This window comes from Sus scrofa, chromosome 18, assembly GCF_000003025.6.
Source record: "Sus scrofa isolate TJ Tabasco breed Duroc chromosome 18, Sscrofa11.1, whole genome shotgun sequence".
NCBI lineage: Eukaryota > Metazoa > Chordata > Mammalia > Artiodactyla > Suidae > Sus > Sus scrofa.
In genome coordinates this window covers 31996812-32013157 of record NC_010460.4, presented here as the reverse complement: position 1 = coordinate 32013157, position 16346 = coordinate 31996812, and the positions used below count along the sequence as shown (strand labels likewise).

At 34.7% G+C, this 16346-nt stretch overlaps 1 protein-coding gene across 1 annotated transcript in view; it reads right to left on the bottom strand.

Moving 5' to 3' along the window:
- PPP1R3A (protein phosphatase 1 regulatory subunit 3A) overlaps positions 1-15491 on the bottom strand; it is a 42283-nt gene extending 26792 nt beyond the window's left edge. The window contains exon 1 of the mRNA XM_003360157.4: positions 14642-15491. Coding sequence (XP_003360205.2) covers positions 14642-15432 — 791 coding nt within the window. The 5' untranslated portion in view covers positions 15433-15491. The remainder of the gene's footprint in view (positions 1-14641) is intronic.

Genomic DNA, 16346 nt, shown 5'->3' with positions numbered 1-16346 from the left:
ATCACTTGAACTTGCTTTGCAGATCTGCCCTGGCTGCTTTGTTCAGCATGGGACTCTCTTCCCCTAGATTTCTTCATGACTGACTGACTTTCTTCAAGTCTCTGATCAATTGTCATCTTCTCAAGGAAGTACAGTCTTTGCTTCTCACTCTTCTTATGCTGCTCCATTTTTTTATATTCTCAATTACTTAGATCATCTAACATAATTTACTTATTTTTATGTTTATTAATATTCCTTCCATTAGAATGTAAGCTACATGAAGACAGGGATTTTCATTTTTGTTTCCACTAATGAATCGTTAGTACTTAGAATAGTACCTGGCACTTAGACACTATTCTAAGACACTTAGAGTACTAGTAAAAAAACACAAATTTGTTTATTGAACATAGTTCATGTTCAGTAAATGTTCATTGAATGTACAAAAATTCTATATTAACTTCTAGTTACTGATCTTTCTTTTTACTCTCTGTCAATGTATAATCTGAAAATCATAGGGCTTTGCTATTGATATTTTGATTTTTTTTCTTTCATGTGAATCAAGATCCATACCCTCTCAGTTTTGAGGTTTTTGGTAATACAGAAAAAACCTACTAGTATAATTTCCATGAATCCATTTAAGAGGGTAAAGATTGATATGCCTGGACTAATATTTTTCACTAAGTTAAAAATAAACCTTAGATTTTGAAGGAAGAATTTAGATCAAAAACAATTATAAAAATGAATATACACTAAGCATCACCAGAGTGGGAAAGTAAATCACCCAAGAAATAAGATAGAAATATCTAAAATTTGTGCCATAGCATGTATCTGTTTGTTTACATTAAAGATGGCCTATAGCAGAATTCAATAATATTGATAATGACAAAAGGATAAAAATATATGTTTTAAATATTTCAACATACAGAAACAGTAAGTGAAAAACAATTATGAATATAAAAAATCAATAGTCCTTATTATGGACAGCAACCTAGTTCATACTTTTCTCTCTAATTTACTCTGAATACACTTTCTGGATTAATATAACTAAAATATTACTTTGTCTCTGAGCATAGGAACTTAAGTTCAAGATCCTCAGCCTAGCAAGACTTTACAGTTTTTTTCAACCTTCTTTGTCAAGATTGACTCCCACAATTGTTTCCATTCCAGGCAATCCAAGTCACTAACAAAACCTCCAATTTATGTTTTGACTGTTACGTCCAAAAGTATTTTTTACTCTATGTAAACAGTCTCCACCGACAGCAGAGTACAATCAGTTCTCTAATGCCCCCTGTTCTGTATTTTCTGTGACCTCCTACAAGGAGGTACAAGTTGATAGCTAACTTCTCATGTATGTACATATTATCCCTTAACTAGATTAACATTTGAAGAGAGAAGCTACCTGGAAGAGTCCTACATAAAATAAGGATTCCATAATTTCTTTATGATTAGTGGGCTGGTTCAGACACTATGGTTGAGAGCCACTGGAATTAGAGACCTTAAATCACAAACACAACTTCTCATATATTTCCTGGACTTGATCAAATAAATACCCTTTGCCAAAGTTTTGACTTATGTGAAATGTGACTGGCCATGTTGGCTACAATGTATTAAAGTGATCTAATGGGAGATAATTTTACATCACTTAAGAAATAATAACAGATTTAAAATATGCATTACTTAAGTTTATATAACTAGAAATTTCTAGATAAAAGAACAAGCCAACCTGTTAAAGTAGTAAAATATCATAAAGTTTTTGGGCTGCAGTCCATGCATGAGATAGTCTCATCTAGTTTTGTAGAAAAGTTCTAGTAAATGTTATAGATCCTCAGATACAAAATTAAAAGAATGAAAGCAAATTGGTCCAAAATTACCATAAGTGGTTAAGGAATTTTCCAGGAGTTGAAGAATAACACATAAAAAATTACTTACTATCACACCAACATAATTTCAAGGGGCTTCCAAAAAATTAACTTTTTGGAGGTTACAAAAGTCATAGACAAGTATATTCTGTTGTACTAAGAATAATAACCCCTCTGACTGCTCAGTCAATAGCTAATAACTAGTTTTCCCAGAAATTGTTTCAGTCTCACAAGTGCCATTTTCAGTAGGAATCCATCCACATTTGTGTACTGAGAGTAAACTGGACAACAAGAAATGTAAATGATAAAACTTTAATTTTCAGCTACTTTTATTAAAATACTTCTGAGAAAATAAAACATAACTATTTGCTAATGCCGTGCATTACCTACCCACTAATACACTTATACTTTGGGTGGAAATTTCAGGTTTTGTACAATAAAGTTCTTTAGGATATTAGGAAGATTATAGAAAAACTCCTAATGAAAACTATGACGTTAGTTGAGAGTAGTGATATAAGAATTAATTGATATATCATTATAGATGGGGTATATTATATTTTGCCATATAAAATATATAATCATTCATTTATGCTAATTTGCTAAGAATATATGTTTCCCAATTATTATATCATAAAAAGAAAATTAATTTAAAAATTTTTAAAGTTTTATAATATAATGACAATAGTACTATTTCCATTTGAGTTTGTTAATATTTTCACAAAACATTTTAAATGTAGTTTATGCAAAAATCAGCAATTACCTACAAACTAGGAAGTTACCATTGCTTATGGTTTTCAAAGGTAAAACTTTTACCTACGACTGGAATCAATATAACTGGATCCTCTTTTAGATAGTTTTAAAACATTTGTGTACAAAAATATGGGAATTCTTCATATTCTTCCCATGACTTTTATTTAAAATTAAAGTAATTTTTTTCCCATTTTGTCTGCCCTGCGGCATATGGAATTCCAAGGCCAGAAATCAGATCTGAGCCAAGCTGCAGTTGTGGCCTAAGCTGCAGCTGCAGCAGCTCTGGATCCTTAACCCACTGTTCTGGGCCAGGGATTGAACCTGCATCATGGCACTCCCAAGACGCCACTGATCCTATTGCATCCAGAGAGGGCACTCCAAAGTAATTTTTTTAAAAAGAGCATTTGATCGAGTGTACCAGATTCATCACACCTCCTTTTTGTAGATTTTAAAGTTAAACGTTCACATGCATTGCATTATTTCTTCTTAATTGTCTTTGTTTTTATGATTTCACATAAGCAAAGACCAAGAATCTGCAATCTCAAAACAGAGAGGATGGTAGTTTAGATGTTTAAGTTTAGGTACCCAAGAGAAATCAGGTAGTGGCAAAAGGCTCAGTCAAAGGAAGTCATTAAGGAAAAGAAAAGCAAACAGACAACAGCCAGACCTGGAAGCCACAGGTGTCAGAATCAGTGAGTACCAGGAGCAGCAGAAGTAGAACCAACATGGGTATCGTCCCTAGTCCTGACCTTGGCCAAAAGAAAGAATGAGTGACTCAATACTGACCAGTGGATATGCAATATCTGCCTTTGCTCTTTTATTATTCAGGCTGTTGGGTTTTTTCTGGTCCCACTGGTCTGGATTGTGATAGGAAGGAAGCCAAAAGCTGACTAATGAACTTTTTTTTTTTTTTTAATGTGGGATGTGAAGATCACTTTGCATTACAGAATAGTAACATTATAGTGACTCAGTGAATCAGCTTTTTAGAAGACAGGAAGGAAGGAAAGACAATAATTAGAGTATCCTATAGGAGACTATATTTCCCAGCTTGATATTTCATTGACACCTGGTAAATAAAAGTTATCATCTAAATTTAGACTGACTACAGATGTTAATATTGTTAATATGTTCAATTCTATATTCATTTTTAAGACAATTTAGATAAAAATATGTGGTTACTGCAGAGACAAATTTTTCTTATCTGTTGCTTTAATAATATGTAGTGTGGTTTTTGCATCTCTATTCTTTATTTTTAAAATAATGTTTATGTTTAATCAAATGAACAATCATTACTTCTGTAGCAATGGAATAGAATATGAGTATAGAGTTAACAGGAGTTGGTAAAAGAAAAATCAGTTATTATGTTGACATTTCTTATTTGCATGACTAGAATGATGACTATGACTTTAAACAAAATATAGAATAAAGGAGGAGGGATTCAAATTTGAGGGAAAATGTAACTTTGGTTTGGGACATAATGGAATTAATTTGCCACCTGAATATCCAGATGGAGATGACCAGAAGGCACTTGATTTTTAAAGACTGTGAAAACAATAAAAGCATTCGTCATTGAAACTATAATAAGCATAATTCACTCTTTAATTATTCAGAATGGATACTTTTGGATTTTACCAGGCTTTGTGGTTATCATATTTAGTCCGTATTTTTTCAGTGCTAAATCCCTTTGTTAGTCATAGTGGAGAATGCTTAGCCAACATTCCATTCCTGACCTCAAGGATCTTACAGTCCATTTGGGAAGATGGCACACACGTAGAAGTTTTTAAAGTGCAGGGGGAGGCCACTATTGGAAAGACCATCATTGGAAACATTCTGATTAAATCAGTATAGTGAGATATATGACAAAAGTCCTCTTCCTTCCAACTAAAAATATCTGATGAACAGTAAGTTTTGCTGAATGTTTATTTCTTTGCATCAGATGCCAACATGGCAAACAGCAACCTTTTCATTTAAGGAAAGTTGTTTTATTTTGCATCGTAGGAGTACTATTCCATGAGCAAATATTGCCAGAATGCTGGTAATTTAAAAAAGCCATGAAAGGGCAAAAGCAGGTTCTAGAACATGGATAAATCAATAGTAAGAATAGGCCTATTGAACTGCACAAGTTTTATGAGTTTTGTAAAATGGCTTAAATATTCATATAGTTGCTATTATCTTAAAAACTTGGTTTGTAAAGGTTAGCTTTGAATGAGGTATTACTAATACAAAACTATACAATACTGGAAAAATATTAACTATCTGAAGAATGTCTATTACATGTATTACATATACACACACACATGCATGAGAGATCTTTAAACTTCTAAAACTTAAATGGAAAGCTCTTATATATATGTGTGTGTGGGGGGGGTATTTTTCCACACAAAAAAATCAATACATCAAGGACAACTTAAACATAGGTGGGCTGCCTTACTTATAGTGCTCCCTGTGTTCAATTTATTAAATAAATTATCAACTGGATTGGCTGCATCAGTCCTCTGCACATATTCATTGCTTAGAACAATACCTTTTATTTTTAATTTTTTTAAAATTTTCATCTGTCTATTTGTCTTTCGAGGACCACACCCAGGGCATATGGAAGTTCCCAGGCTAGGGGTGGAATTTGAGCTGTAGCCACTGGCCTACATCACAGCCACAGCAACACAGGATCTGAGCTACTTCTGGGACCTACACCACAGCTCACAGCAACGCCGGATCCTTAACCCTCTGAGTGAGACCAGGGATCAAACCTGCGTCCTCATGGATGCTAGCCAGATTCATTTCCACTGAGCCATGATGGGAACTCCCAGAATACCTTTTAGTTAAAATTGTATACACACACAGAATCAACAATTTTAACATATATTCAAATGAATTCTGCTTGTAGACACAGTATTAACCTTTTTACAAAGAGATACACTGAACGAGTTTATATTTCAGCCGGTCTATATTACATTTGATTTTCACAAATCTATTCAAAATTCTTTTTCTGAAGTTCCCTTCATGGTGCAGCGGAAACGAATCCGACTAGGAACCATGTGGTGGCGGGTTCAATCCCTGGCCTCGCTCAGTGGATTAAGGATCTGGTGTTGCTGTGAGCTGCAGTGTAGGTTGAAGACAAGGCTCGGATCTGGTGTTGCTGTGGCTCTGGCGTAGGCCGGCAGCTAAAGTCCCCCTAGCCTGGGAACCTCCATATGCCATGGGTTCAGCCCTAAAAAAAGACACAAAGACAAAAAAAAAAAAATTCTTTTCAATATATCACACAGTTATATCATTGAACAAAATTGTATTAAAAATTAGATTTCTATAAAATAGTGTAACCATTATTCAAAATTAGTTATTATTTGTCTAAGAGGGTTTCAACAATTTTAATACAACTATCTTTTAAGGTAGGATAGAGAAATAAACTGAATGATCTTCTGAAGTACTTTTAATTTTGTAATTTAGTAAAATAAAGTCTCCTTTCCATTTCTAGACTCTCATAGGAGTCCAGTACTCAGGACTCAAAGCTAAAGAGGGCAGAATTAGAAGAGCTTCTTAGCTAGCCGCTTAATCCATTCAGCTGCCCCTGACACACTAATGTATGGCCTTTGTAATAGTGATTGATGTCTTTCACGGGTTGGTGGAGTTTTTTCTTCTCTGATTTTTGCATTGTAATACTACAAACTAGTTTATTAGTTGAATAATTAGGAACCTGGGGGGGGGAATCTAGAGTTAATGGGTTTGTTTGACATGAAAAATAGAAATCAGTCACAGAAACAGTGTAATTCTGTTTAAAGTATAAGGATAGGAACTCTAACATTTAATTCAATTGAGAATCAGAGTAAACAAACGACAAGATTAAAGACATAAAACGACATGAATGGCTACATGAAACACATAGAATTTCCTGATAGAATACTTTACTGAAGAACACCATCTTCCCAGGAGATGTTTGAGAACATCATAAGCATTTGGCTTGGGTAATTTTCAGAATAATTCTGCCTGAAAGCAAAGGGTAGAATTAGATGGTCTCGCCTACAGTACAAATTCAGTGAAGACTGTTCAGAAATCAAGTGCTGTATTAGCATTGGCAATGATGATTTTTAACTTTATTTACACTAAACACAACAGTCTTACACACTTACTCAAGATTACATGTGGAAGAACTTTTTTTTTCTACTTATACCTGAGTGTGATTTTAAAATTCTGTGCAGTTTTTCATTGCCAAAAACTCAAGAAATTTAGGTTGTAACAATGTAATATAAATTTATAAACCTTAATTCTCAAAAGGGGATATCTTAGTAAGATGTTGAAATATTCATGTTCATTTCATATATGGCGCTTATGAAGCTGAAGGTTTCCTGAGCAATTCTGTATAATTTGTAATTGTGTCAAGACATCCACAGTAATTTTTAAGAATGAAAATCAGCATGAGGTTTTTCTTATATATTTAGAGTCAATAGGTTTGTATCACGGTTTAATTCTGCAAAACAAACAGTACTGTCGGTATTAAATGGGCTATAAAATTTGTTTCACAATATTAGGAAAAGCATCTATAATTTGGCATCCTTTACAGATATGAATTTGAGAGATATTTTGATCTCTTTCACTATTGCAAATTTCAAAAGGGGTGAATGAAATTCACACCCACAATTCCACACAATACATCATTGTGTTATGATGTTAGAATCCCATTTCTAGTTGTGACTTGAATAGCACTGATATACATCACAGACTATTTTCACAGTCACTAGATAGGAAGGATCAGTAAAATTTCCTAAGACAGGTTTGTTTAATGTACATTTGGTCTGTGTCACTAAACAATGCTATATATATAACAGTCCAATTTGGCAATCTATTTCTGTTTGTCATAAAATCTTTAAACAGCAGGATGGTATGATTAAGGTTTCAAAACCAATTATTATTTATATAATAGATAATAACACTACCATGCCAGTTACCCAAGTAAAGCTATTAGAGAAACAGATTAAAAACCTGAAAGGATTTGAGGGATATGGCCAGAGGAGCTTTTTTTAACATATATATATATATATAGATAGAGATAGATATATATACATATAGTGGTGAGTACAGAAAATGCTTTAAAACATAGGAATGACCAAAATTCAATGGTGCATAATATAATTTCTTAGAGGAAAAAATTGCATCAAATTCAATTTCATTTTTTATTCATACATATACAGCGGTGATAAAGTGAAACTATATATATCTAATTTAATTATTTGGCCCCAAAAAGCATATTAAGAACTACCTTAAAGAGTTCGTGTCATGGCACAGTGGTTAACGAATCCGACTAGGAACCATGAGGTTGCGAGTTTGATTCCTGGCCTCGCTCAGTGGGTTAAGGATCCGGCATTGCTGTGAGCTGTGGTGTGAGTCACAGAAGCAGCTCGCATCCCACATTGCTGTGGCTTTGGCGCAGGCTGGTGCTACAACTCCAATTCGACCCCTAGCCTGGGAATCTCCATATGCCTGGGAGCGGCTCAAGCAAAGGCAAAAAGACCAAAAAAAAAAAAAAAAAAAAAAAAGAAAGAAAAAAAAGAACTACCTTAAGAAAAAAATATGTTGTTCATCATTAAAATACATACCTAGTATCCAGCTGATGTTCCAAAGTTTTTGTAACCCAGAAGTTTCTGGAATTTGGAAATAATTTTTCCCCATAGAAGCAATGCCATAAAATATTAGTTTCTCTGGTTAATGCCCCAAAGCTTATTGAACCTATAATTTTGAAACTATGTTTTTGTACTAACTCAGGTCCAGGCAGCAGGAATGATATGGAGGGGAAAAAAAATCTTCCATTAATCTTGGGCATAGGACTAGCCATATACAGGATTTTAAAATGTGGAATTTATCACCAATGCCATTTTGAGTATCTACAAAGTGTCAGCAACTGGTATGATGTTTATATATGTTAACTGATGTATTTCTTATAGCAGCGCTGCCAAGTAGAAACTATTATCCCTATTTTATGCCCGAATAAAATGGATACAAAATGTAATTTATCCAAGTTCACATAGCTAGCAATTAGTTAGAATGAAAGCCCAAATCTGCCCTACTTTAGAGCCCGTGCTGTTTCCAATGTGCCATACTGTTCTTGGAGTCCTCCTTCCCGCTGAAACGCACAGACCCACTCCAAACCCCACAATCCTCCTGCTTCTATGGAGCCCTTACCACAACCCTGTACTCAAATCTGCCTCATACCCCAGAGTGCTCTCTGCTCTAAAATTATCCATTTCCCTTGTCCCAATCCAAACTTAACGTCCATTTGTGCAGCTGACCTTAATTTGATGTAAGACAGAGATAGTCTGATGTTCTAGAGTTGTCTGCAATTAAGGAGAGGTGTGTGTGTGTGTGTGTGTGTGTGTGTGTGTGTGTGTGTGTTATATAAATGTGTGCCTACACATAAAAGCTCACATGCACACACACACACACACACACACACACACACACACACACACACACACACACAGTCTATATCTCTATGATCTTTTAAATGTGACAAGGTACCCGGCAGTCAGGCCCACTTCAGATGTCTGCCTCTGATGTCACCTTCTTTTATGCTATTCCTGCTGGGGGGTTGGGATAAAACCTTGAAACAGAGGCAAGAGTTATAGCAGAATTGGAAAAATGTGAAAGACTTAAATGTCCCACATCACAATCATTTTTTTCTTCCTGGAGCTTTATTGGCCCCCAGTTCTTGGGCCCTGCTCCATTTTTATAGGCCGCAGATGGGCTTCAGGTGGGAAGGGAGGCGCATAGACATCCCAGAGGATCCAGGTGAGGCCTGACATTCATAATCATTCCCTTCAGCTAGGGTTTGAGAGAAACCCTGAGTGCTGAGACCCTCTTGTTCTTCTTCTCACAGAAAAGGTTCAAAACAACTCTAGGAAAGTCTAGGCTTATAGGGGTATGGATTCCCACAAAGCCAGGAAGCCCTGAAGCCCTGGTAGTTCTCCAAGGAAACTCTAAGCTAGTTGGCTCCTTGCTGTCAACCAGCTGGCAGCTTCCAAACAGTCCTCTTGACGAGTCCTGTGCAGCTGTGTTTTATGTTTCCATATGGCCTTGCCAGAGGTCCCTCCTTTAAACAGACCTGGTTTCCACAATTAGTGTGGACTCAAAACAGGTTAGTTATGGAATGCATTAAACTCTGAAGGCCTCATGGGGCTATTTACACCTCTTTGGACTATTTCCAAGATCCCAGATTATACTGTAAGTGTAAATTAAGGAAGTCTCATGATCCTATGGCTATGACTGGAACATGTAACTTGGCCATATCTCATGCCCCATTTTCCAAAATGTTTTTGGCCTCATTTTAATGATTTTGCCACCCTGAAAGATAAACTCTCTGTAATCTTAAAGTCATGCATTAGAAAGTATCTCTCTCCCATTTTTGAATGTGCCTGGTTCTATTCCTCAGCTACAAAAATTGAAGACTAATCAGTTTTTTTCCTTTGGCATTGAAATCTTGAAGGAATTTATTTGCATTCATCTGGCCAGGTTATAAATACCATCCAACACCCATATTATGCCATTTCATTACTTAAAATAATAAATTGGTTTCACTTAATAAAATATAAAACCAGATGAAGTCAGTCTGTATACCCAATGGTTGGGAACATACATTTAGCAGCTGTTGGAAGGAAAAAAAAATGATGCTGAAAAGGTCAGTCTCCTGGTCAGTACATAAGATCACTTATAGATCACAGATTCAAGAAAACTTAAAATGTAATGCTAAGTGGTTCTTATTTTTTATTCATGGCCTCCCTTATATACCCAAAGAATCAGAGCTTGGTTTTGGTGTTCTCCGCCCCCCCCCCCCCCCCCCACCCCGCTTCTGCTCTCAGCTGCTCTTAGACCTGTTCCCTTGGGGCCTCTCCTCTTCGCGGGGTCATGTTTCCAGCCTTGCACCTAACAACGCAGTACCTGACACATAGGCCCTTAATAAATACTTGTGGAATGAGTTTTGAAACCTGAACAAGGAAGACTATGCTGTCAGGTGAAATAACACAAGTCCAAGAACCAAGAAATTAGTTAGCTGAACACAATTTCATAATAATGATGGCAATTATATTTGGATTTGATTACACTTTATATGTGCCCAACACTTTACTAGAGATTTTAAAAATATAATCTCATTTTACTTTAGTCATCACAACATTGGTTGTTATTACCGCTATTTTATAGATAAATAAACTGAGGCTTTGAGAAGGAAAGTAATATGTTCACGGCCACATAGTTATTAAGTGTATATTAACCGGGATTAACATGTATGTCTATTCAATGCCATAATCAAAGGCTTCTTTAACTTTTTTGATCTAGTTCTCCATTTTTTCATCTATTAAACATGGGAATTTTAGTAGTCATTAAGATCTCTTCCAACCTTAAGATGTTTTGGCTATCAAGGGACACATATCTAAAGGAAATTTACAATTTGCTGAGTTTTCCTTGTTGATTAAAATTCTGCAAGAGACAAAGAAATGACTTTCCAAAGCTGAACATTTAGAAATGCTGAGAGGAAAGAAGAGAGGCACTCTGGGGCAGTCTGAACCTTTCTATGGTTTTTCAGATCCACCTAAATCTAGAGTTAGCTTTGTCTTTTATAGGCGTTAACAGTTAACTGATAACCTACTATGTACAAGATACAATGCCAAAACTTTACATGTATTATTTTATGGAAATCTCTTTGAGATGGCACCCCTTTTGTTAATTGTGAATAGTAATATAGTAATAAGTTTAACTTGCAGAAGGTCACACAGCTAGCTGCTTGGACTCAAACCCAAATATGTTTAACCCTGAAGCCCCAAATTTTAACTTTGAATTTATACTGTTTCTGCATGCTCTTTTTAACTTATTTATCTATGTACATTTAATGTTTTTTTATATCAATGTCCTTTAATTCTTTTGGTCACATATTTTGAAATAATGTCCATGGGATGTAGAACAGATCTGCTTAGTTTGTTTGCTAACACATATCCTAGTGTCACATAGGTAGTGACACTTATCAAGTATCTCATGATGCATGCCTTTCAGTGCAATTCAATACCTTTGGATCACTCTCAGTCACATGCCTATGAGTTACAAGCTCAGTTTTCCTCTCCCTGTAAATATTTCTTTCTGTCTAAGGTAGATAGATTAATATGAATAAAAGAAAACAGACAACCACATCAATGCAGAGATTTGAAAACTCTGACCTAAAACAAAATTTCCATAGAGAAAAGATAATGCATAGGGTGATTGATGTAACAGAAATCCTACATCGCTAAATATGTTCCCACAGTTCTTTCTGTACTTATTAAAAGGGATTATTGACACTTTTAGAAAATAAAATCTCTAGGACTCTGATAGCAAATTAACTTTGATATTAAGAGGAATTCAAGTTAATTGTTACTCTCTATATCAGGACTTATATTCAGTTTAACTCTGATATATTACACACTGCTATTAATCTGCTTGCATGTATGACGTAAAAATTCACATACATTTCTCTTGTGCATTTATCACCTCAAAGATGTGACCTCCAAATTAAGTTAAAGTGTGGAAATGCTCAAAACAGACCAAGTTAGTTTCCGTAACCTTTGAAGCGAGGGAGATATTTTAGAAGCTATGCATTTTTTGATCAAATAAGTATTAGTTCATTTTTGCTTTAACCAAGTACACATTTCATAAAAGAACACTCATAAGGTTAGCTATTTTTCCCTAACCAACTTCTTCACAATGAAATCCAACTGCAATATTCATTTAGAAATTTGATAATGCTCTCTTGTGTGAGTTTTAGGAATATTTGAAACCCCATTGCATATAAATTATATCACGGAAAAGCTATATAAATATTCTATTATAGCACATGCTGTTCTAAGGATCTGTCAGGATTTCCTTTATACACTCCATTTTGAGTGGTATATAAATCAGATGTAAAAATTCATGTTGGACTGAGACTCAGCACAAAAGGCCTCCTCCAGAGGCAAATGCTTTTTTTTTCAAAATGTGGTTTGAATTATGTTGGTCATTTTTAAGTTATAGAAGTGCAGAAAATATATTTGTGGTTTTGAAGGAGAGAGATTTTTTCCATTTTTATAACTCATTAGGAAACTTTACAGGCCTTTGGACCATTTTGTGGTTTAGTTCTTCTCAAGTTTTTCCCCAACGCAATATTAAAACTTGAATGGTGTCCGCTATGAATCCAGTGATTACGGTTCTGAATACAAATGTGTGTGTGTACAGATACATATATCCAATTATACATATCTTAGGCTAGGAGAAGTTTCAATAGTATCATGACTGAGCTAGATTAGGCCTAGCTGTCATCCATTTTTGTCCTTGGTATCACATCATTTAGTCTATCAAAAGAATCCTCTATCTTTACCATAGTTCAACATGTAATGCTTATAATTTTAAAGCTGCATTTCTAACTTGCAGAAAAATCAAGAGTTAAACACTGCTTCTTTTACGAGGTCTTTGGCAGTAAGGCTGTGCCTTTTCTAGGTTTTGCTTTTCTCTAATATGTAGGGCAAGTTGCAGCATATTTATTAGATATTCAATGGTAATTAACCTATTTGTAGGCATTTAATATGTAAAGCATTTAATAAACATTTAGTATGTTTATGTATATAAATCAGTTTATGACATAGTACTGAACTTATTTTGTCTACATAATAACATGTTGCTAAGTAACTTCATAAACATGTAAACTATTACTTTAGCACATAGAGAATATGATTATATTATCTTAGTAGCAGCAGTTAAAACCTGAGAAAGTTTTGTTCGGACTTAGTTAGAATAACTCACAAAATCAGATAAACCAATCTTTCAAATTATTTTAAAGGATAATGACAGCAGAACTAGTTTATGTGATTGAATTGCTTCTCCTACATTATATTTAGTTCATTAATGCATTAGAATAACACATTTAGTGGTTCTTATGTATCGCCTTATAATAGATCAACATAATAAGCCTAGGAGGTTAAACATTTCCCAGTCTAATTCTTTATGTTTTATTTAATTCCACTTAGAATCTCTGAGTCTTGACTCCTAATACAGTTCCCTTTTCATCATATTTCACTATTTGTGGTGCAGTTACTGGAATCTTTGCATCTAGTGACAGTTGGAATGGACCACTCAGAAGATAAATCAAGTATTTGCCTGCACCTGGTGGAGCAATGGGAATTTTTCCTTTGGGACACTCTGAGGAGCAGGAGAGCCCCATCTCCTCCTGGATGTTTTATCCACTAACCTACTGTCATGGAAATTGGTCAACACTATAATAGAGATAACTGAATACCCAGTTTTCTTTGTTTTTCGTATTAACAGGAGAGCAAGGTTACTAATGAGAGGTCATATCCCAAATCTCTAATCTATGAAGCTAATATCCTTATTTCTATTTGGGTCATTTTAAAAAAATTCTGCTCCATTTACTTTTACTAAATCATGCTACTTCTGTTTTCCATAATGTTATATTTGGTTACAATTATAAATTTTTATGTGTAATTCATGTATTACCGCTCTTATACTTTTTTCTCTTAGCTTATTAAAGTCATAGCTCTTATGATTTAACTTAACATGTATCACTCCGAACACCTCTCTGTGTGACTCAGTCATTAAAAGGTTCGTTACAACTTTCGGGGGAAGTCTATGAATTTCTGAGTACTAGGTACATATTGAAACAGTTTTATGTTAATTAGAGATATTCTGAAGTACAGCAAAAATATTTTAAAAACACTAAAAATAAATGTACTTTAAATGACAAACAGTTTTACATGTTACAAATCTAGATTTCATGGTTTGGATTTAAGCAATTTATAGCTCATTATGTAGGCAACATATAATTGTATCCCTCCCCCCGCCATCTGTTACCTTATACCCATATTTTTCTTACATTTGGAGAAGAGATAATACAGTACTATTATCTGAATAGCACTGAACTTGTTAAAGCCTAGCACTATTGTTTTATACATAACATGTATATTTTAAACAGAATGGCTACTTCTTACAACCAGTGAAATAGTGGCATTAAAAAATTAAGATAAAAAATTAAGGAATGTAAGATATATTCTCACCTTGATTTTACCTTTAAGCAGCCTTTTATATGTCTATTAGGAACATCTTCCTGTGGTTTTACAGGCTCCATCTCTTGTTCTTTCTTTTGACAAACCAATATATAATTTGTGCCATTATTATTTGACCAAAATGTACCAACCGAAGTTTCATAACGTATACAAAACTCAACTTTACTGCCGTCTTTTTGATAAGGAGGAACCAGTGAAATCTTAAAGGAGAACTGGTCAGTGTCACCATCACATGAATTCGGGACATATTCTGCTAATATGTCATAATATGTCTGCCAGTCATCTAAAGACATTCTCACATATACTAACTTCTCAAAAGAAATATTCAAAACTCGAATAATACCCTTCATACTTGTAGATCCAGGAGGATACTCAGCTGACTCCAATATTGCCTTCTGTACTTGAAGTTGTTGCATAAGATCTTCTTTTGAAGAAGGCAAGTCAAACAGTGGAGTTAAAACATATTCTTCTGTGTGGAAAATGTCCTTTGTTAAATCAAAATCAGTTGAACTACTTGGTAATTCCCAGGAATCAAATTCTTTAACAGACACAAGATTGAATCCAAAGGTGTCGGCAAATGAAACTCTTCTCGCACCTGAAGGTGGTGGAGTATCCAGGTAAATGTCTTCAGACGAATCAGAGCCTCGTCTGCTAGGTTGAGGGGAGAAACCAGGTCTGAAGTTAGCTTTAATCTCTTCATCTTCAGAAAGAGAATCAGATAAATTAGGAACTTCTAAAAAGTTATCTTTGCTGATATGACTAGGTTCTTCAGAAGGCTCCATTGGGCTCTCTGATATCAAATAAGAGAGAACTGTACAACTAGTAGAGACTGATATTTGAGACACTGAGGCTTAAAATAAGTATAAGGTTACAGTTGACATTGCAAAAAGAAGTCAGCTCTATAAATAGGTCCGATGGCTTGTAAACTATGCTCCCTTGCCTCCAAAGGCCTTTAATATGATAGCATCCATGTTACTCTCACTGGCATGTTTCAGATTTAACTCTCAATTTTTAATGTTGCACATGTTTATGTGTTCCAAAGAAACATTTTAAATCATTTTCTGCTGTGTTTGAAAATCTGAAACTATAGAATAAAAATGTTATTTTAACCATTTAAATAATTTAAATAACCAGTATTTAACCATTAAAAGTGAAAACGTGATGGAGTTCCCTGCCAGCCTAGCAGTTAAGGATTCAGCATTGTCACCGCCGTGGCTCGGGTTCAAAACCTGGCCTGGGAACTTCTGTATGCCATTGGCACAGCCAAAAAAGAAAAAAAGAAAAAGAAAAGAAAAGTAGCATCACAATACTAAATATGTAGTTTCAGCTAAATCAATCTACTGGACCAGGCAAAGGAAGGCAGACAGTAGAGAATAAGAACATTTATAGAATGGGAAAAAATCTAGTGTCTAAACTAATGTTAGCTACCATTTATCATGGACTTATAACCTCTAAAGGGTTAAACAGAGGTGCTAGGAGTTCTTAGGAAAGAAACATGATTTAGATGGAGAAGGTATTACTTGAAATAAACCATGAAGGGTAAACAGGATATAGACATGCAGGGTTGGAGTGAGGTGGATTTTCCAGATAGAAGAAATAGCCTAAACCAAGACCTAAAATGAACAATTAGTCAAATCTGTCATTTTAAATATTAATAAGTTTCTTTTTAATTAAGCTATGGAAAAATACAGACAAG